This window comes from Lissotriton helveticus, chromosome 5_1 (assembly GCF_964261635.1).
Source record: "Lissotriton helveticus chromosome 5_1, aLisHel1.1, whole genome shotgun sequence".
Lineage (NCBI taxonomy): Eukaryota > Metazoa > Chordata > Amphibia > Caudata > Salamandridae > Lissotriton > Lissotriton helveticus.
The window spans coordinates 2,081,274,333-2,081,298,010 of NC_136065.1; the positions used below are offsets into that span (position 1 = coordinate 2,081,274,333).

Consider the following 23,678-nt stretch of genomic DNA (forward strand, 5'->3'; position numbering starts at 1 on the left):
CTGGCTGTACTTCTGCGTGTTGGCGGGAAGGGGGGCCCGAGGGATCAGGTCTCGTTCCCCTAAGCAAACCAGGGACATGGCGGCCGGTTCCCACTCAGGCTGGTCGTTTTCGTACCCTTCTTGGTCTTCTGGGTGCTGTTCTTCCCCCAGGGCTGCAGCAGCGACCTGGCGGGTTAAAGGGTTCGGGTTCTTTGGGCAATTGGGATCATTTGCGTAGTGGCCGGGTCGCTGGCATCGGTGGCAAGTGATGTTGGCTCGGAAGCCGGGTCGCATCGGGGCGGTTCCCCTGCCGGCCGGGGGCGGGGTGTTGCTGGCGGAAGTCACCGGGCCGGTGTCCCTACCCCGGCCCTGGCCTCCTCCTCCACGGGGGCGATGGGGCCCTTGGGCAGTTCTGTGCGCTTCGCTGGGTCCGTTCCGGCCAACTCGGGTGCTTTCCCATCGGTCAGCTTCGACGGCGAGCTGCCGAGGTTCCGTTAGTTTACTGTCCAGGAGGTGCTGTCTGAGTTCGATGAAGCAGTTGTTGGAAAGGTGCTCCCACACAACAAGGTCAAAGAGCTGTTCGTAGGTGGTCACGTTGCTGCCCTTGACCCACCCCTCGAAGGCCCTGCTAAAGAAGTTCACGTATTCCACCCAAGTTGTACCTGGGATCCGTTTGCAGTCGCGGAACCGCTGGCGGTACATCTCGGGTGTGAGTCCGTATCGAGCGAGGAGGGCGGCCTTCATGTGGTCGTAGGATGTCATCAGATGGTCCGGGAGTTGCAGCAGGGCGTCTCGCCCTTCGTTGACAAACCTCCCCCATAACCCGGCTCCCCAGTCGCTTCGGGGAATCCGGGGGGAGGTCATGGCTACTTCGTACGCTTTGAACCACTGCTGGATGTCATCGTTCTTGTAGTACTCTCTGACGACATCTTTGGGTATGTGGACCTTGGGGTCTGTAGGGGCAGGAGTGTTCGTGCGCTCGGGGACCCCGAGTTCCTTGTTCTGCTTCCGAATCTCTAGTTCTTTGAGTTTGCGCTCATGTTCGTAGGTTAGCTTCTTCTCTTCTAGCTCCCTCTGCCTTTGTTTCTCTTCTCGCTCCTCTCGGAGTCGTAAGTGTTCCAACGTTATTTTTGTTCCGCCAATTTGAGTTCTCCATCTAAGCGAAGTCGTGCCAGTTCTAATTCATGAAGCCTGCTTTTTTCCCGTTCCCGGACCTCTTCTGGGGAGAGACCCGATCTTCTTTCTTCCGTCGGCGTGGGGCTTGTTTCGGGTGTCCCGTGGCTTTGTGTTTGGGGTACGGTCGTACCCGTCTCCGCCCAATGTTCCAGGGCTCGTTTGAAGTCCTCTTTCGTGCTCAGTCCTGTGGTTGAAATGCCTAATTCCATGCAGAATTGTTTCAGTTCTCTGTGGTTGTATTCTTCCAGCTTTTCCATCTGGAATTTTTCTGTTGCTCCGCTCTCTTTTGTTGTCATGGTGGTTGTGTGTCGTGGGGCGAGTGACCCTCTGTACGATTATGCGTAGGTTCGGATCGCGCCGCTGGCCACCAATGTTAGACGGAGACCCAGAGGGTCGGCCGAATACTGGGGGAGAGGCCTCCGAGGAGGGCCGTCTCCGGCGATCGTACAGACAGGTCACCACCCTCCCCACAGATAGACACCACACCAGGATGAGATCGACACTCTTTATATATGGTTCTTGTGGCAAGGTTATCAGCGGTACAGGATTCAGGACTCGAGGGTCCTCTCAATTCTAGTCTCTGTAGGGAAAGGGGTAGCGGGTCAGTCTTGGTACCAGGTCGGTACCGGGGGTGGCAAGAGGGAAGCTCACAATCCTCGAGCTTAGGAGTCTGCAGGGTCGGGCCGCGGCAGCGCCAGCAGGCCAAGGCGATGGTTCAAGTACAGAGAGCCGCGGCAGCGCCTGCAGGCCAAGATGATGGTTCACGTTGCAGAGGGCCGCGGCAGCGCCAGCAGGCCAAGAGGATGGTTCACGTTGCAGAGGGCCGCGGCAGCGCCAGCAGGCCAAGACGAAGGGTTCACAGGGCAGGGCTGCGGCAGCGCCAGCAGTCCGTCAAGGATGAGTTCTTCTCGGTGTCTCTCGACTCCAGGATACAACTGCCCTCCTGGTCTGGGGCTTCCTCAGTTATAGGGCGGGATCCCTTTGATGTCCGGACCCTCGCGCCTTGAGGTCTGGAGGTCCGGAGTGAGGGGGCCCCGACACCTAGCAGGGGGTTGGAGCCAGCGCCCCGGGAGGCCGGGGGTGATCGACATCCGGCGGAGGAGAGCCGTTGACGCCTTCTTCTGTCATCGACCTGCCAAGTGGTCTCTTTACCTCCTGGGTGGAGGTTGGTGCCTCGATGTCGGGGCCGGGCCAGGCCCAGGGTTGGGGTCGGGTCGAGGCCAGGCGGCCTCGTGCTGTAGTGTCCAAAGATGGCGGCTGGGCCGGGGCCATGGTGCTGACGGGGACCAGGGCCAGCCGGTCCGGGAGGGTTCAGGAGCTGGCGTCCCGTTGTGGACGGGTTGTGGGTTGCCTCGAGGGGTTGCCGGGGTGGCTCTTGCTGGGGATTCAGGGCCCCGTTGTGCGGAGGGGGGACGACCCAGCCACGAGGCCTGTCCAACACATCCATTATCTGTTCTTTTTGCTTTTGTCACCCTAAGTGGGAAGGGTATGTCCAGATATGGGTTCTTTGCTCACTGTGCTACTGGATTCAAGTTACACTGGCAGATGAGGTGTGATAACCCGAAACTGGTCCCCAGATGCTTTTTACGGTCTAGGGATGACCTGGCTTAGCAGTTTGAGCTGGACTTTTCCCCTGGGGGCAGGGTCAAAACGGATTCATATTCAACATACTTCAGAGAATCTGGGACGGGGTAATCTTTGGGATGACCCAGATGAGGCATGTGCCATAGTGTCCAGGAAAAAGTTAAAGGACTGTTATTGGGAGTATGAATTGGCTCAACTCCAGAGCAATCCCTTAGTAGGCAAGCTAACTGCAGCTTTTCTAGACATTAAGAATCATTATAGCCTAGAGCCGGCACTGAACGACATCAAGCCGGCAATCGCTAGAAAGCTTTACCTACAGTTTAGATATGGGGTGTTGCCACTCCGCTCCTTTACAAACAAATGGGCGGGCTCGCAAACTCTGGGGTGTCCAGCCTGTGACTGTGCCGCAGAATCAGATTACCATGTTTTCTTTTGCTGCCCCGCATACCTCAAAGCGAGAAAACTGTGGTTGGTGCAGATATGCAGAAATTTAGGAACCAGGCGCTGTTCAGCGGCCTTCAGGAAATTGAAACACGACACTAGCCTGCCCACAGTATATTCGGTAGCAGGCTTTCTATTTTCTATGTGGTGCATTAGTAGAGCATTTTTAAAACCAATGTAAAAAAATGAGGACTTAACTCCTGCACACCAGTTGTCAAACGAAGGCATTTTAAAGGAATTACTTGTTTAATTTAGAACTATTTTAACTGTGTAACCTATTTATACTATGAATTTATTGACATACTGGATTGATGTTCCTGAGAATTGACCGTTTTTACCGGAGAAGATAAAGCCCTGATCTCTCAAATTTTGACCGGTAAACTGTTAGTTTATTCTGCACATGCACTTTACCACTTTCCACCTCTGATTGCTACAGCGATTTTACATGAATAGAACCCCCCACTCATTGCGCTGCTATTATAGATTGTACTGTATTTCACACTCTTCTAGGCCATACCTGGATATGTCTTATTCAAATTCCTATACTGTATGTACCCGTTTTTCTTAACTTGATTTTAAAGTAAATTAACTGTATGTTATTCTATATGTGTTTTTAAGGTCAAACTGGCCGAAATAAAGTTATTATTGAATTGAATTGATTTGCATATGGCTGGGTCCAAACTGGGGTGATGTGCCGAGCAAAATAACATTGGATTAAACCCAGATATGTGACTGGGATTGAGTGTTTGAAAGGTTTCAATGCTTCGTCCATCATTTCTTTTGTGATGTTGCTATGTGTGCCCTATACCCAGACGTGGGTCAATTGCTCGCTGCACCACTGGATTCAAGCGTGCCTGGCTGATGAGGAATGATACCCTGAAACCGGTCCCAGGATGCTTGTTTCTGGACCAGGAAGGATCCGGTTTGACTGTTTGGGCTGGACTGTTTCCATGGTAAGCAGGGTCAAGACTGATTTGCATATGGCTGGATCCAAACTGGGGTGACGCGGGGAGCAATATAACGATGGATTGAACCCAGATCTGTGACTGGTTGTGAGTGTTTGAAAAGTTTCAACACTCCGTTCATCATTTTATTTTGGGATGTTGCTATTTTCGCCCTTAGTGACTGTGGGTATGTCCAGACATGGCTCCCTTCTCGCTGCACCACTGGATTCAAGCTAGCCTGGCTGATGAGGGGTGATGCCCTGAAACCTGTCCCAATATGCTTGCTTTCTTTACAGGGAGGGCATGGCTTTGCAGTTTGGTCTGGACTGTTCCCATGAGGCACAGGTTCAAGACTGATTTGCATATGGCTGGGCCCAAACTGGGGTGACGTGGTGAGCAAAATAATGGTAGATTAAACCCAGATTTGTGACTGGGTCCACTATCCATCCATTATCTGTTCTTTTTGCTCATATCCACAGTACAGAAAATACCCATGCTTAGGACCAACCAAACCGCGCCTAGAACTACTCTGCCTTAGCATAACCACAGGTAGAATCACTTCACTGTTACAAAATTATGCTAAGTATCACTCTAGTGCAACCTAACCACAACATCAGTGGAATGAGCTGCACTCTTTAAAAAAACATAAATACAAGGGCTGCAGGCATCTAATGAATGGTAGAACACAGAGATATGAACATGTGAGGGAGAGACAAAACTTGGAGTGCCAGTGGTCGGAACTCTACAAGAATGCCGACTAGCAGCTACCACTGATCAGTGACACACACATTTGCACACACACACACACACACACACACACACACTCTCTTTCTCTCGAGTCTCCCTCTCTCTTGTATCTCTTGTCAACCAACCATACAACTCTATCTTCATGTAGGTGGGTGAGGAAACTGGCAAATAAAATCAAAGCCCACACACAAACTGTAGTGCACCGCCCCATTTCATCCATTGCCTGAATGGATCTCTCCTCCAGGGCACAGTCTGGATCATTGGAAGCAGGACACAGACACCCTCTCTGAAGAAACCAATAGACGACCCCTTAAGTTCTATTATTGGCTTATTGCCAATCTCTCCTCCAGACTAAAGAGTCTAAAACAGAAGTCATAGTACAGCAGCAGGAATACTTGAAACAACAAGCATTAGCAAAGCCAATAGCGCACGCCTATTTTACCTAAAGGCTTTGCTAATGCTTTTTTGTCGTGTTATGCGCCAAGATAACCGGTTGTTAGCAATCAATGAGAACTAGCTCTGGTTTAAATTGTTCGTATGTCTGCGGGTGGAGGAAAACCATTAGGTTTTATGAAGGCCCTCACCCACCAACCTAGTTGGCGGCATGCTTCATCATCGGACCCCACCCGAGGTACCGAGTGTACCTCAGGTGTGCTTCGACGCCAGATTACTGCGGAGCGGGTTTTTTGATTTGTGAGGGTGCTGTGAGTGTGCTCTGAGTGAGGTTTAAAATACTGTCCTGGGTGTCCCAAAGACTGTTTTAATGGTGGGCCCCAGGCAGTCAATAAAAACAAAGGCTTTTGGACGTGCACGGTAGGCTTATGGCCTCCGACGTCCTGTGCGGTCAACTAGTTTCAGCCAGGCCTTTTCTTCTACTGGCTTTCGTCAGGACCTTATATGTGTAGGGTGTTACAGGGGTTTGTATGAGTTTGTCAGTGCTCTGTGTGTAAAGCACACGCTACGGTGCTTATATGTGCAAGAGGTGTTTCCTCTCGAGTTGTACACCTGATTTTAGCGAACAACTCAGCATGGAGCTCAGCCGGGGGCCAGGACCATGTGCACTTGCGCGATGTCGCTGGGCCCGCAATGAACCTGTTGTCCGGGCAGAGGCTCCGTGAGAGGTGCCAGTCTTTGAGCAGGAGGTAAAATAAAATAAACTGGTGCAAAATCAAATGACAGCGGCATAGGCTTCCAAAAATTCATATATAAACTTTTCTAAATAGACTATGACAGGAGGGACATGGGAGCAATGGAGGAGGGCTTGGGAGATAAGTCAACGAGTGGACAGGTGGCGATGAAGCAAGAGTAAACTTGAAGGGAGCAGGAGAGAAAAAAAAAAAAGCATTTAAAAACAGAAAATGCCCGTGAGGAATCGGGGCAACAATGGATGAGCAGAGGGGAGGAAGAGGGAACCACAAAGCCGATATGGGAAATAGGTGGTAAGAGCAACAGAACTAAAGAAAAAGTAGTACCCCGAAAGTGAGAAGTGGAAGGATACAAATTATCCAGCTACAAGGATGGTAAATAAGTCATGCTCCTGAATTGACAAGAAAGCCAGCCAATAGCAATGAGCGGCTGTACCAAAGCCTAGTGTTAGTTTTGTTTTTTGTCTACAATGTGCTTTTTTTTATGACAGTCAGCTTCATGAGGTCTGCAGGGGAGACCTAAAAAGGGTTTTTTGTGGCATATGCATGTACCCCAAAAACATCCTGGATGCCACTTGTTTTCAACATCCTTGTGTGCTCACACTCAGATAACTGACCAACATCACCTACAGTTTCAGGCGCTGGTAGAGTATGTACCGATCCATATCTGTTCATATGATGAGACTGCAGAATAAAACCATTCACACAGAGCATCTGGCGAACACCTCTACGGACATTGTTACTGCTCCGTTCCTTTGAGATGGTGCTTGTACTCCTCATGACAGATATAAGTTTACTTATATCTGAGGTCACTGAACTTAAAACATATAAATGTCACCCATATGGCAGGCCTCTTCAGTCCTGAGGACATGGTGCTTGGTTACAAGTGTGAGGGTGCCCCTGCATGAGCAGGACACCCATACAAACCCTGGAGTCGATTCTCCAGGCTTTGTAAGTGCAGTCAGCCATATTAACATATATAGTGTACATCAGTCATTATGAGATGTCTAACTATATAATGGTTGCACCGAACCCGGTCATGTTTGGTATCAAAAATGTTTAAATCATACCGCAACACCGATTCCAGTGTTGGAGGTATGATCCCATGTACTGGGGGAGCCCCTTACAGGACCACCTTGTACTCCTGGTAACAGCCTTTCAGGGTCTGCCAGCAAGCTAGTGATGCTGCCAACCACAGACACGATTCCTGCTCTGGAGTGAAACTGGGCAAAGGACCTCTGAGTCATCCCAACCCTTTCGTTAGGGTATTTAAAGGCTCCCCTGTGGGTGAGTCCTCAGATTTGTTGTGGGACTAGACTTAACCCTGAAACTAAGTGACTCTTCAATCGTTTGGACACTTGAACTTCGTTGGACTTTATCTGGAGCCGAGACTGCATCTAGGAAGACTCCTGAAGCTCCTGGTCTCTCTGTTCTTCAAGTCTTCTGCGTCTTCTGTGCTTCATCCAGGTTCTCCAAAAGCAAGCACGCCTGTGCCGGGTGTTATACTGGAATTGAGGAGTTAGGTCCCGGGACACAGGGTCAGCTGGACCATAGAGTAATTTATGAACAAAGAATTGCCGGCCCTGTGGTTTTAATAGCTATTTTGATTAAAGCAACAAACCAAAATCTTTGTTATGATTTGTATGGTCTTATTTATTTAAACCATTTACTTTTTATATAAATCTCATTAATTTCAAGCATTGATTGTATGAGAAAAACACTACATGCATACAATATATACAAAAAACATTTAGTTCAAAAACATTTAACAAAAAATTTGACAAAAGGACATATAACAAAATAACATCCAATCATTTAGTGTACATAAACATATGAATGCAATAATACGAGAAGCGTCAATCGTTATGTTGTATTTAGCAAAAAACTTAATTAAAAGAATAGAGCTATTTGCAGTAAGGAAAAAGAGAGACAAAATGAATTGTAGCAAATACAAATTTTTCAAATGTCGGATTAATAACCAGATCACTTAAATCCTTTCTGCTAATGCCGACGCGTTTCGAACTTGCTCGATCATTTCGCAAGTTCTCATCAGGGCTTTCTCGTTTTAATTATCTGAAAGTTATGTACAAAGAAAATGAGTAAGTTCTTCTATTCCTCATTTTCATCCCCTTAAAGCATTGCCCTTTACCATAACTCATATCGAAAATATGTACCTGTATTTTCGAGTTGGCAGCGGGTTTCCAGATTTTCAAAGGATCTTATTCAGTCAATTGTTGTTGTTTTTCTAAAAAATTACAACAATTTAAATTACAGCATTGTAATGGTCAGGACGGCCTGCACCTAAGAGGCCAAGAAACAGTCTTGAAAATTACCTTAAAATCAGTAGTCTGGACCTTTGCTTGGTGTATATTCAAATCAGCCGTGCGTAGGACAAAAGTCTAATCCCCACCCGCCAGCCGGCGGTGGACACGTCGTTTTGCGCCTACAAGAAGGGTTTTTAAAAGAATGACTCCACTATTCAAATGAGTGTGAGGGAGGGCGGTTAGAGCGGGTGGCAAAACCAAGTGCCTACCTTATTGTTCACGCTCGGATTATTTCCATGCAGCTCCCCCGTTGCTCTGACCTGCAGTCTGTTTAAGTTCGATTTTTGATCCTAAAGTGACAAGCACACTACATGTCAGCCCACTGCTCTCTATTGCGGGGTGTCCCTCACTATTACATTTCTTAGCGATTACCTGGCTTGACGCTTACCTAGGTTTGCTGAATGTTGAGGAATAACTCGCTCCCAAGTGCACTCCAAACCAATTCCAGGAGTCACTCGGCAAATCGAGTCGCCATCTTAAAAAGCGGACACGTGATCATCAGGTCGTGTCACATGACTGCCCAGGCTTTGTGGGAGTTGTAGTCCCACTCTACATTTTAGTCTAATCCTGAGCGGACGGCTGCTTACAAGATTGCACGCGGGCACTGTATGTTACAACAAAACAGTTTACAGTCTGGAAACTTCAGACATCGAATTCAGTCCAGTTTGTAAGCTGTTGAAGCGCAATATTAAATACGCTTCTTTCCTCAATAAGACATCGTCCACATCTTTGGCATGTTGGGCTTGGGTCACTGTGTACAAAACCGTCCACATAAAGTCTGTTTCAGTGTGTCCACTGTCAACAAAATGTTGTACCATCGGAGCGGTTAGCACTTTTGTTTTTATTCGTGACCTATGCTGTGTTATGCGGGTGTTGACCTGCTGGTTGGTCTTTCCTATATACAATTTGCCGCATCCGCAGACAATTGCATACACAACATTCCGTGTTTTACAGTTTGAAAATCCTTGGTTCTTCCACCTGACATTTTTGTGTGTGAATTCACTCCCCTCGATAGTTGTGTCACAAGAGACACAGTTGCCACATCTGTGGTGTCCCTCAATCGGCTTGAATCCCCACATTGACAACAAGTCATGTTTAGGTTTTTCAATGGTAACATCCGCACGCACTAGATGCTGCCCAATGCTACGGTTTTTTTTAAAAGCAAAAATCGGTCTAGGAAAGGGGCATTCTAGTCCCTCCAGCAGGTGCCAGTTTTTAAGTATGGTCTGTCTGATTTTATGGGTATGCGGACCAAACGTAGTGACACACACCAATTTGTCCATTTCAGGCTTCACTTTACTTTGTAACAGACATTCCCTTGGGGTGTAGCGTGCTCTTTTAAAAGCATGTTTGAGCAGCTTCCTGGGGTAACCTCTGCATTTCATTTCCTCACAGAACCTTCCTCCGTGTAAGTCATAATCATTTATCTCGGAGCAGTTCCTCCTAATGCGAAGTAACTGCCCGTAAGGCAAATTTGTTTTCAAATTACGTGGATGCGCACTCCTGTGATGGAGAATAGTATTTTTGTCCGTCTTTTTTCTGAACAGAGATGACTTCAAAAGACCGTCAATACAGCTAACTTCCACATCTAAGAATGTCATTTTCGTGTTGCTGTGTTCCATAGAGAATTTAATGTCACCATGTTTGTTGTTTAACCATTGGTGGAATTCCATCAATTCGGTGTGGCTCCCCTGCCACAGGAGCCACACGTCATCAATGTATCTTAGCCATTGTTTTATGCATTTCTTATAGGGGTTGTTGTTTGCCACAAATTTCTCTTCATACTGTGCCATAAACAATATGGCCATCTCCGGCGCATAGGGACATCCCATGGCTGTCCCCTTGATTTGATAAAAGAACTCGCCATTGAAACAGAAATAGTTCTTTTTGAGGGTTAGTTCAGCCAACTGCAGGATAAACCCAGTGGGCACTCGATGTGGACGGTCTCTTGTGTCCAGGTACATCTCCATCACCTCCAACGCTTCCCCTTGCGGGATCTGCGTATAGAGGGACGTGACGTCCATGGTGACCATTAATTCCTCAAGTGGATTGAATTCTAGACCCTCTATTTTATTGAGGAAATCGGTGGTATCCTTCAGGTATGACGTCACATTGCAGATGAAGGGCTTTAGGAAAAAATCCACGTATTTAATGTCACCATGTTTGTTGTTTAACCATTGGTGGAATTCCACTTTTATTCCCAGTTATAATATCCCCAAACAAATTTTGGCTTTTGAACAAGTTGTCTTGTCCTCTATAAACAAACTTGAAAAGAACAAAATGTTTGTTAAACCGAACATCAGTAGAGGCCAACGCCAAGCATTACAAAATTTAAAAGAGGATTCATCCATTGTAGTAAAAGCTGCCGATAAAGGCGGGGCCACTGTTTTGTGGCCAAGGGATAAATATCTATTGGAAGGTGAATCACAGGTGAATAATCAGATATGGTACAGAAAACTGAATGCAGACCCAACCAAGGACATACTAGGGACAATAACACAATTGATTGCAAGTGGTGTTGAAGAAGGGTTTGTGGGCAGAAAGGAAGGTGAATTTCTGGTCAAAAAATTCCCACGTACCCCAATGTTGTACTTCCTGCCCAAGATCCACAAAAATCTGAATGATCCACCCGGACGCCCCATAGTCTCGGGTTGTGACTCTTGTTTAGAGCCCCTATCTAAATACGTGGATTTTTTCCTAAAGCCCTTCATCTGCAATGTGACGTCATACCTGAAGGATACCACCGATTTCCTCAATAAAATAGAGGGTCTAGAATTCAATCCACTTGAGGAATTAATGGTCACCATGGACGTCACGTCCCTCTATACGCAGATCCCGCAAGGGGAAGCGTTGGAGGTGATGGAGATGTACCTGGACACAAGAGACCGTCCACATCGAGTGCCCACTGGGTTTATCCTGCAGTTGGCTGAACTAACCCTCAAAAAGAACTATTTCTGTTTCAATGGCGAGTTCTTTTATCAAATCAAGGGGACAGCCATGGGATGTCCCTATGCGCCGGAGATGGCCATATTGTTTATGGCACAGTATGAAGGGAAATTTGTGGCAAACAACAACCCCTATAAAAAATGCATAAAACAATGGCTAAGATACATTGATGACGTGTGGCTCCTGTGGCAGGGGAGCCACACCGAATTGATGGAATTCCACCAATGGTTAAACAACAAACATGGTGACATTAAATTCTCTATGGAACACAGCAACACGAAAATGACATTCTTAGATGTGGAAGTTAGCTTTATTGACGGTCTTTTGAAGTCATCTCTGTTCAGAAAAAAGACGGACAAAAATACTATTCTCCATCACAGGAGTGCGCATCCACGTAATTTGAAAACAAATTTGCCTTACAGGCAGTTACTTCGCATTAGGAGGAACTGCTCCGAGATAAATGATTATGACTTACACGGAGGAAGGTTCTGTGAGGAAATGAAATGCAGAGGTTACCCCAGGAAGTTGCTCAAACATGCTTTTAAAAGAGCACGCTACACCCCAAGGGAATGTCTGTTACAAAGTAAAGTGAAGCCTGAAATGGACAAATTGGTGTGTGTCACTACGTTTGGTCCGCATACCCATAAAATCAGACAGACCATACTTAAAAACTGGCACCTGCTGGAGGGACTAGAATGCCCCTTTCCTAGACCGATTTTTGCTTTTAAAAAAAACCGTAGCATTGGGCAGCAACTAGTGCGTGCGGATGTTACCATTGAAAAACCTAAACATGACTTGTTGTCAATGTGGGGATTCAAGCCGATTGAGGGACACCACAGATGTGGCAACTGTGTCTCTTGTGACACAACTATCGAGGGGAGTGAATTCACACACAAAAATGTCAGGTGGAAGAACCAAGGATTTTCAAACTGTAAAACACGGAATGTTGTGTATGCAATTGTCTGCGGATGCGGCAAATTGTATATAGGAAAGACCAACCAGCAGGTCAACACCCGCATAACACAGCATAGGTCACGAATAAAAACAAAAGTGCTAACCGCTCCGATGGTACAACATTTTGTTGACAGTGGACACACTGAAACAGACTTTATGTGGACGGTTTTGTACACAGTGACCCAAGCCCAACATGCCAAAGATGTGGACGATGTCTTATTGAGGAAAGAAGCGTATTTAATATTGCGCTTCAACAGCTTACAAACTGGACTGAATTCGATGTCTGAAGTTTCCAGACTGTAAACTGTTTTGTTGTAACATACAGTGCCCGCGTGCAATCTTGTAAGCAGCCGTCCGCTCAGGATTAGACTAAAATGTAGAGTGGGACTACAACTCCCACAAAGCCTGGGCAGTCATGTGACACGACCTGATGATCACGTGTCCGCTTTTTAAAATGGCGACTCGATTTGCCGAGTGACTCCTGGAATTGGTTTGGAGTGCACTTGGGAGCGAGTTATTCCTCAACATTCAGAAAACCTAGGTAAGCGTCAAGCCAGGTAATCGCTAAGAAATGTAATAGTGAGGGACACCCCGCAATAGAGAGCAGTGGGCTGACATGTAGTGTGCTTGTCACTTTAGGATCAAAAATCGAACTTAAACAGACTGCAGGTCAGAGCAACGGGGGAGCTGCATGGAAATAATCCGAGCGTGAACAATAAGGTAGGCACTTGGTTTTGCCACCCGCTCTAACCGCCCTCCCTCACACTCATTTGAATAGTGGAGTCATTCTTTTAAAAACCCTTCTTGTAGGCGCAAAACGACGTTTCCACCGCCGGCTGGCGGGTGGGGATTAGACTTTTGTCCTACGCACGGCTGATTTGAATATACACCAAGCAAAGGTCCGGACTACTGATTTTAAGGTAATTTTCAAGACTGTTTCTTGGCCTCTTAGGTGCAGGCCGTCCTGACCATTACAATGCTGTAATTTAAATTGTTGTAATTTTTTAGAAAAACAACAACAATTGACTGAATAAGATCCTTTGAAAATCTGGAAACCCGCTGCCAACTCGAAAATACAGGTACATATTTTCGATATGAGTTATGGTAAAGGGCAATGCTTTAAGGGGATGAAAATGAGGAATAGAAGAACTTACTCATTTTCTTTGTACATAACTTTCAGATAATTAAAACGAGAAAGCCCTGATGAGAACTTGCCAAATGATCGAGCAAGTTCGAAACGCGTCGGCATTAGCAGAAAGGATTTAAGTGATCTGGTTATTAATCCGACATTTGAAAAATTTGTATTTGCTACAATTTATTTTGTCTCTCTTTTTCCTTACTGCAAATAGCTCTATTCTTTTAATTAAGTTTTTTGCTAAATACAACATAACGATTGACGCTTCTCGTATTATTGCATTCATATGTTTATGTACACTAAATGATTGGATGTTATTTTGTTATATGTCCTTTTGTCAAATTTTTTGTTAAATGTTTTTGAACTAAATGTTTTTTGTATATATTGTATGCACGTAGTGTTTTTCTCATACAATCAATGCTTGAAATTAATGAGATTTATATAAAAAGTAAATGGTTTAAATAAATAAGACCATACAAATCATAACAAAGATTTTGGTTTGTTGCTTTAATCAAAATAGCTATTAAAACCACAGGGCCGGCAATTCTTTGTTCATAAAAAGGGCGTTATACTGGGGCATCAGGCAGGGGAGTGTGAGGGTGGGGGGTTGTAAAATGCGGGATATGGACCATTAGAGGTAAGTACCGCTAAAAATAAATAAAACAAATTTCATTGCCCACGCTGCATCGCCAAATGTGATCCAGCGTGGGCAACGAAATTCGTTTTATTTATTTTTATCGGTACTTACCTCTAATGGTCCATATCCCGCATTTTACAACCGCCCACCCTGACCCTCCCCTGCCTGACATCACCGCCCCAGTATAACGCCCGGCACGGGCCGTGCCTCTCCAAAACACCTGTGGGCATCAAGAACATCTGAAGAAGTCTCCTTTGGAGTGAAGAAGTCACTCGCCTGCATCTGCAGGCACCGCTACTAAGGTCACCGATCCGCTACTCCTGACATCCCATGGACATCCCGAGGCTCAGCAACACAGATGGTGGTTCTGTGGCTCCTTATAGGCCTGACCTTTCTTCCCTGAAATTTGGAAGACTGTATCCCTCGTCTGGGCTGCTGGGACCGATCCTCTGTGCACTGTGTCGAATTGCCGTTGCCAAGGCTTGTTTACCTCTAGCACCTCACTTCCTGAAGAACAGATTCCTCCCTGCATATCCTGCATTATGGGCTTCCAACTTTGGTGAACTGCTTGAGGTCCTCTTGTGACTGCTGTGGCCTCCGGCCCGCTGGTCCTCTCGAGGGTCTTCCTTTGCTTTAGTCGGCTCCCCTGCTCCCCTGCTTGCTTGGACCTGCTCTGACTCCTGCATTTGGTAAGACCCTTGGACCTTGCTAGTCCCAATGTTTGTTCCTTTTTGTTCTCCAAACCAGTACCAGCTGTCAAGGTTTGCTGGTGTTCCGACCAGCCACCTAGACACCGACATCCGACACGGGACAACTCGTGCACGGCTCCTGGTCTTCCTCAGCGTCGCCTGGCCCTCACAGCTGCAGTGACAAGGTCACCGTTGTCTCTTCTGAACCTCTAGACATCAGTGGTCATTGGTTTTCTGTGCCTCCCCATCACTCTCGAGTGGCATAGACTCTTTCCCCTCTGTGCAATCCACCTTTGGATTCCACTGGAATTCTTCAGAGTTTTCTCCAGAGGCATCTTCTGCTAAGCCTCCCATTGTTTCCTGCTTCAGGTTCCGTAGTCACTTTACCCCTATGCTCCTGGCTTCTCTGGTCCTGGTTCCTGGGGCATCCACGGGTGGGGTGGCTCTCCAACCCTCTGAGTTCCAAAGGGTTTCTTCGGGGTCCTATGGGAAGAACCCTTCTTCTTTAAAACAAACTGCAACCACCACTTCTCCATTGGCTTTGATTGGGCACACACCTGTGTTTCCACTCTGCACACAGCCTCCGTGGGGATTCCTGTGTACTTACCTTGGCTGGTTCCTTGTTTCCCCAGCTCCTCTGAGTCTTTTGGTCCAAGTTCTGTTCTCCTTTGCAGTTTACATTCCACATGCTTAGTATATTGGTTGGTCTCCCCCTGGAGACCGCTGTGTTCTATGCTACTTACTTGATTGTTTTCCAAGTATTCTTGTGTGTGCTATTGATATCTCTGGGTAGGAGATATACCAATGTGTTAGTGATTGTGTTATGTAATAAATAGGCTTACTTTTAATGACTCTGTGTGGTCCCTTCATCTAATCTACACTATTGATTAAAGTTGGTAAAACAAGCTGTTTACATTCCTTCAAGATAAGCCTGGAGGCTGCTCTCCACGGGTACCACTTTGAGAGCTTTTTATGGTTATCAAAGACCACTACTATAACCATACGGGTTGCCTGGATTAGTGCAAGGTGCATCACTAGAATAGGTGTGCACCATATACTAAGCCAGCCTCCTACAGGAAGGATCAGCAGATCCAAACAGATCTGATAGGCTGCCACAACCTTAAATAAAAAGTGGTCATTACTCAGACTCAGGAGGGGATAAGTCCCACTCTCATCCAGAAGGGGTACATAAGAGCCGCTGTGAGCACAACCTAACACCCAGGTCCATGTAGGGGAAGCAGAAGGATCCTGAGTTTTTCAGTATTTCTCTTCCCATATCCAGCACCTGTAAAGCCCACTGATGTGGATCTGCAGATCCACCCTGGATTTGAGGATCTAATAGAGGAAATTGAGATAAAAAAATACATTTACAAAAATCTGGAGATCCAAAAATAAATGTCATATAAAAAGGAAGCTGGGCCTGTCCGTGCACCAGACCCTGCAGACAATACTAGTTGCTCAGACTTTGGTTAGTAGGAGTTGGCCACCTGTGGAGGGATGGCCAGAAGCATCCAGCCTTATGAGCTCAAAACAGTGACTACTATTACACCGGGAAGAAGCAATAGATGTTATTTTCAGCACTTACAAAACAGTGGTACTAAGCGCTATAAAGACCCACAAACATAACTGCTATCACACCACTCCCTATTCCAGTACCAGGAGTGGACGCCACACAAAAAGCTCTGCCGATGCACCTCAACATTAACTTGCAGCACCCTTACTATTGTAGTATTGGCACCCACACACAGCTGTTCCATTCTTCTTCAATCTACTACGCTGGTTCTTGGAGGTGGAAGAGCTCTGCTGAATCTCCTCCATCCTACTGCAACATCTTACCTTGGACTCTTTTCCTCCTGGTCACTTTTGCGCCTCTGCCGGACAGTCTCCTGCTCCTCATCTGTAACCCAGTGTCTTCCAGGAGCTGTGCACCCAAGGGAGCCTCTGCTGCCTCCTCCTGGTTTACATTGCTGAACTTCAGGCACCTCCACTGCTTGCAGCACTGCCCGGGCACTAGATGGAGACAGAGAGCAGGGGCACATGAAGAACACTATCAATGTGGTGTCCCAGGTAGACTCAGTGGTGGATCAAGGGTAACAGAGGCCCTAATGGAAGTGAGGAACATACCCCCATCGACGAGTTGGGAAGTAAAATAGAATCATAATTGGAGTTCAGTGGGCCCCTCACACCACTGGGCATGGGCGCCATTGCACCTGCTGCACTAACAATACCTATAGCCCTGTCTGGGCTAACATCCAAGAAAGCAGGAACTGTCAGCGGTAGCACCGCCTCTTATTCCATTGGTCGAGGGGCTGCACCTGAAGGCCCCTCAATGCAGACTGATTTATGAGTAGAAGACAGTGCACTTCTTTACTGAAGTAAATGGGCTCTCGGTGGTCTACAGAGGAGGCGTGGTCTACTGAGGCAGATTTCTGAAGGTATGTCCTCCTGAGGAGGGGCGTGTTCTATCTGGTACCGTGTCCATCTGAAGAGGGAGCATGCTAAATCTGGAGCCATGTCCTGCTGAGGAGGGGGCGTGTTCTATCTGGAACCGTGTCTTGCTGAAGATGGGGTGTGCTCTGTCTGGAGCCGTATCCTGCGGAGGAGGGGGCGTGTTCTATCTGGAGCCGTGTCCTGTTGAGGGGACGTGCTCTATCTGGAGCTGTGTCCTGCTCAGGAGGGGGTGTGTCTATCTGGAGCCGTTCCCTGCTGAGGAGGGAGCGTGCCATATCTGGATCCGTGTCCTGATGAGGAAGGGGCACGCTCTATCTGGAGCTGTTTCGTGTTTAGGAGGGGGCGTGTTCTATCTGGAGCCCTATCCTGCTGAGGAGGGGACATGCTCTATCTGGAGCTGTGTCCTGTTTAGGAGGGGGCGTGTTCTATCTGGAGCCGTGTCCTACTGAGGAGGGGGCGTGCTCTATTGATAGAGTTTATCTGGAGGTGTGCCCGGCTAAGAAGGGGGCATGTTCTACCTTGAGCTTGACCTTGATCTTCACCTTTCTCTTACTAAAGAGGTGGTGTAGAGGAGGACATATGGTCTATTAGTGGAGATTATCTCTGGGTGTGGTCATTTAAGGGAGATTATTCAGTGGGTTGGCCAATGGAGGAGGAGACATCATTTTGTGATGGGCTATCCGAAGCTGTGGCCAACAAGGAAGGTCTTGCTATTGCCTAATGATATAGATTATCTGGAGGTGTAGCATACTGGGGAGAGGTGTGGCCTAATGATATAGATCACCTGGAGGTGTGACATAGTGGGGAGGGGAGTGGCCTAATGATATAGATCACCTGGAGGTGTGGCATACTGGGGAGGGGTGTGGCCTAATGATATAGATCAACTGGAGGTGTGGCATACTGGGGAGGGGTGTGGCCTAATGATATAGATCACCTGGAGGTGTGACATAGTGGGGAGGGGAGTGGCCTAATGATATAGATCACCTGGAGGTGTGGCATACTGGGGAGGGGTGTGGCCTAATGATATAGATCAACTGGAGGTGTGGCATACTGGGGAGGGGTGTGGCCTAATGATATAGATCAACTGGAGGTGTGACATACTGCGGAGGGGTGTGGCCTAATGATATAGATCACCCGGAGGGGTGGCATACTGGGGAGGGGTATGGCCTAAGATATTGGTCATCTGGTGGTGTGGCATACTGGGGTGGGGGTGGCCTACTAATGGAGGGTAGCTGGAGGTGTGCTCTACTGAGATTGTGTTGAGGTGTGGCCCGCAGAGAGAGCAGATTAGACTATTGATGGGGGTTATCTGGTAATGGGACCCACAGATGTAGTGTGGCCTACTGATGGATGTATCTGAATGTGTGCTCTGCTGAGGGAGGTGTTTGGCCAGTGGATGGAGATTATGGAAATGTGTGGCCTACAAAGGGGGAGGTTTGGACTACTGATGGAAGTTATCTGGGTTTGGGGCCAACTGAGGAGGACTGTTAATGGAGGTTATCTGGAGGCGTGACCTGCTGAGGAGGTGTCGCCCATCGCCTCCTGGTAAGGAGCTGTGCCTGTTGATGGGGTCTGTGATTCGTAGACAGGGAGGAGGTAACATCTGGAGACGGGGCAGGTTTCTTCCACAGAGGTGTCGCTGTAAGAAGATGATCTGGGACCAGATTATGTAAAGGGTGCACTACCCTGGTCTTGCTGTGGTGAACCTTTAACTGGGTGCATCGGGCGCAGACCGAGTCATTGCACTATACTACAGTTAATGTGCTGCCCCAGGGCAGACACAAACTTAAACGTGCCCTGGGAGCAGCGTATTAGAGAAAGGTGGACCAGCTGTTAGAATCTGCCAGCAGCGCCCGTCCATCCTTCACTCTGATATGACAACAGGAGCTTGTTTGCAAAGGGGGAAAGAGCTCCCCCTTAAGGCACGGACACTCAGTGTATGTATCCAACTCCAGAGGAATACCTGGGGGGTCCATGGGACCACCTTCTGCTCCTTTCTATGGGCGCCTCAGAGAGTGTCAGTCAGTATGCCCCCAACAGCCCCTTTGCCTCAGGGCCGGACTGGGAACACAAACCAGCCCTGGCCCAGGGGACAGAGGGGGAGGATCTAGCGAGAAGCAGCACTGCTTTCGCTTTAGCACTACTGCCCCCGGTAACAAAACCGGGCCACACCGCTTGAAAACCGGCCCCACCTTTCTGGCTCACCGGAAAAACGCCCTGTGACCGCTATGGCCAGTCCCGCCCTGCTTTGCCACCTCCCCCATGTTTAAAATATGGAGGGGGTGCCGACACTGGCGTAACGAAAAGTGAGGGGACCTCCCTGCACGGTACTTAGAGGGGCCCCCTCCGGGCTCAATCAAGAGCTCTCCTGCCATAGTGCAGTGCCAAGGGGGCCCCTTGGAGCTAGAGCCCCCCCCCCGCACCGCGGGGGATGCGGTGGCCTGTGTTACGCCCCTGGGTGCCGAGGCAAAGTGTTCCCTTTTTAGGTCTCGCCTACGTTGCACCCAAATGCTGACAAATTGAACTGATATGATTGATTGAGGCCATTTGTAGAGCGCAACGCCTACTTCATAAAGAAGTGTCCCGGTGGTATTGAGAGAGACAAGTGGTCCATCATTCAGGAAAATGCAGCTCTACCTCGAGTTCTCCTCAGACATCCAGACTCAGATTTACTAACATTTGCGCTGTGGGTGCGCCACTTTTTCTGGCAAAGCCACAGCACAAAATGTTATTTGTGATTTACAAAGCCACCCAAATCAGTTTTTTTCTAAACTGTAATGCACAGCAGCACACAGCTTTACTTTGTGTTAGAAAGGCATTCCATGGATGGAGCATGGGCATCTGCCCGTGGATTTTGACGCAATCCCAGATTTAATAAGGTGAGTAAACCTGGGATTGCCCCAAAATGCTACGCCCCCTGGACCAGGGGTAGTGAGAAGTATCATTATTTCTCCTCGCTATTTCCTCTTTTCACGTGTAGAACGCATAGAAAGAGGACAATGCCTTCAAGGACTGTATTTGTACGGGAAGGTGTCCCTTCCTGCACCAAAACAATCCTCCCTGTAATGCAGACACCCTTGCACCCTTGGACCAAGATGCAAGGGTGCCTGCATCGGTGCTAGGTGGCACAGAGTGCGCTAGTACAAGGAGACCGCAGAAATGCGCCATTTGTTATAATATATGGCACATTTCTGCTGCCTCTTTTTCATGCGACGCACTGCAGGGACTTTGCTTGCTGCCCTATGTAGCATGAAAAATTAGTAAATCTGCCCCCTTGTCTCAAACACAGCCTGCACCTCATCCAGACCTTATCTGAATCTCAACCCATCTAAGAGAGAATTCCTATTATTCGCCAAGCATAACAGACAAGAAACAGTACAAATCTGGCTCATTGTCATGAACCTTACCAGCATTGAGTCCCAACTTTCACCAAATGACAAGGCACTTGGACTCACCCTGGACTCCAACCTTGCCCGCCAGGGGTACATTGGCAAATAACAGAAAGAAAGCCTGGGGTTAGCTCTCTTCCGATTCTTCCTGAAAGCAACGTCAGAACTGCTATTTAAGCCCTCCTACTCTTGCATCTGGATGGTGGTAACACCTTACTCCATGGCCTCCCAGACTCTATACTGGCACCTCTTAAGGGCACCCTACACACTGCAACACGCCTGTTCCACATCACCCCCTCCTGATGGAAGTCCATTGGCTCTCCTCGCTGTCCTGCACCATCTTTAAACTGGTATACAGCCTTTACAACGAAACTTTTACAACGAACTACCATTACAACACAACTTTTACAACGCAAACCATTACAACGCATAGCGCTGGGGGGCGCTCTAGGATAGGGAATAGGTTTAATGTACTATCCAACACCTTCCCTACTATCCACGGGGACTGGAGTTGGAATAGTAAATTAAACTATTCACTATCCAGCGCCCAAAAGCATTATGCGTTGTAATGGTATGCGTTGTAAAACTTGCGATGTAAAGGTAGGCATTGTAAAAGTATGCGTTGTAACGTCATACATCCCTTTAAACTCAGCTGCGTAATTTACAAAGCCATCATTACAGTACCACCACTTATCTTGGACACAAGCACACCATGTTTGATGGATCTAGGCACGCTCCATCCAGACCACCATCAGACTGTAGACTAACAAGTGTAAAAAAGAAACAAACAGGGCAACAGACCTTTTACATCGATGCACCCTGTATCCATCAGGACAGCCCCAACTCTGCCCACAATGCATTAGTCGTCCACACAGCTGCTACCTCTCCTGTCACTAATTGGCGTTATGCTGGTCATATGTGGGCATCTATGTGTCCCTTCAGATGGTAGCAGGGAAGTTGTGTATGTACATAGACGTGATCATCTCGAAAGGCTCCAGAGAAGTAGGGCGTATCCCTTTGTATGTATGTGGCATATTTATGAGTGTAGAATTATTTTTTAGTATGAACAGACTCCCTTATGATATAGTATGATATAGTTTGCCACCCCACTTGTCACAATTTAGAGCACAAAATGGATTTGTCAGTGGAGAAGATGAGAAAGTTCTAAAAACATTGAAAGGGACTGGAAAGAAGTTTTACCTCATCACATAGGTTAGTCCCTGTCTTCAAAGTCTGGTAGTGAATGTTATCAGTGGGTAGTGAGTGTGTACATACAAAGACGCTGCCTATGCAAAGGCATAGCCATACCTTCCGCCTGCTCCATGACCAGGCAGCCAGGCACCGGAGCGGGTTGGGTGGGTGGACACAGGGACACACAGGCCACGGATCCATCCTTGCAGACACAGGAGCCTTGGCAGCCTATCTGGAAGTGCTCTTCGTGCTGGTAGGTGGCACCTCGGACGGTGCAAGGCTGGCCCTCTGAGGTACCTGTGGGACAGTGGGTACAGTGTTTACATATACCATACATGCCAGCATTTTAGGACAGGGAGATTTAAAATAAAAAATTGGGAGAATGAAAATTCCCCATTGACTTCTTTTATAGAAAATGCAATTTCAGGCGGGAGATAGCTAAAAGAAAGCCATATTTGGCTAGAAAAATCGGTGGTCTCCCGCCTGAATCGGATCTATTGGCATGTATGCATATACAGATAGAGAGAGAGCGACAGAGAGAGAAAACAAGAGAGGAACGTGAGACAGGACTGGTCAAGCATCACATAATGCGTATTTCCCCACATGCACCGCGCGATTGTGGGCCGTTTGACTTCCATTTATCGTCAGGCTTTACTTCACAGTAGAAAGACAACCTGCTTTGTTTATAGAATGTGCAGGCAGAGCAGATAGCCGTCTTTCTTTTGTGTTAACATAGAAGAATTATAAACTTTTATAAATGGCATGGACACAGCAGAAAACAGTCTTTCTTCTATGTTTATAGCTCTGGCTAGAAGGTTTTCAAAAACGAAAATAAACATAAGGTTGTATAAAATACATTTCAAGTTGTAAGTACTGCAATAGTTACACACCTGTTAGCAGTCAGGAAGAAGTAGATTCAAAGGCCATTGTAATTGATAATTATATTTATGTAATGTTTGCAAAGTGAGAAATGGAGGGAGAGTAAAGAACACATTAAATATGTGTGAATGTCACAGAGACAGTGGTGTTTATGGTTCGATTGGTAATTCCATTGATAAAACACATTTTGTCTTGCTTATCTTCACACAGTGAACAACCATCTATCTTTCCGAAGGCTCCTTAATACGTAGGGGCATATTATCAAGAACAGCGTTAAAATTATCGCCGACAGGCCCATGTTCACATCAGAACATGGGCTTCTATGGGAATTCACAAGTGCATATTATCAAGCCCGTTATCGCCGCTTTAGCGGCAGTTTCTTGCCACTAAAGCGGCAACAATTTTAACGCCGTTTCTTGATAATATGCCCCCAAGCTGTTTCAGAATGCGACCGGATAACCACTCTGCCTGCTGTTCTGCCTGATGCTGCTAGCGCTGGGATGCCTCCGGGTAGCCATACGCTCAACAAATGCTGAATAATAATAATACTGATGTTTGCTGAAGTTGCACAGTCTCACAAAAAATGTATTTCACATCTGTTTGGTGTTTAAAAGCTTTGCTAGGATGAGTTAAGAATAAGCAGTTATGGGTGGGTCCAGACCCTGTGGCCAGAGGTCTCTGGCTTGGTGAAAGGCAGCTCCCAGTTGCTTTGGGACTGGGCTCAGGGCATGGCCAATGGTCACAGCCTGTATCTAGTACCCTCTGGACAGAGTCAAAGGCTGTGCCATGTGGACACTGGGGTCATTGAACTGGGCACATGCCAATAATGGTGACCAGTGGACCCAGGAGATGAAGGGAATATGTAGGGTACGGCCTAGGGCTGCTCTTTCTGCACAGTACAAGTTGGGCATGGCTTCAGCGCATGAGGCCGGGTGTGGTACTGGAAGCGAAATTGCAAAAACATTCTCTGTGTAATGTAATATTTTAGTATAACCGTAAACATCTTTCTTGATTTAGGCCGGCAGTTGCAATTGTGCAATAATTTCCGTATATCACCTAGTTCCCTG

The 23,678-nt window shown here is 47.3% G+C and overlaps 1 protein-coding gene across 1 annotated transcript in view; it reads right to left on the reverse strand.

Moving 5' to 3' along the window:
- The window catches only part of LOC144756327 (CCN family member 1-like), a 63,830-nt gene that overhangs the window by 21,253 nt on the left and 18,899 nt on the right, over positions 1-23,678 (reverse strand). The window contains exons 5-6 of the mRNA XM_078646041.1: positions 21,850-22,029; positions 16,538-16,711 (exon numbers count right to left, since the gene is read on the reverse strand). Coding sequence (XP_078502167.1) covers positions 16,538-16,711; positions 21,850-22,029 — 354 coding nt within the window. The remainder of the gene's footprint in view (positions 1-16,537; positions 16,712-21,849; positions 22,030-23,678) is intronic.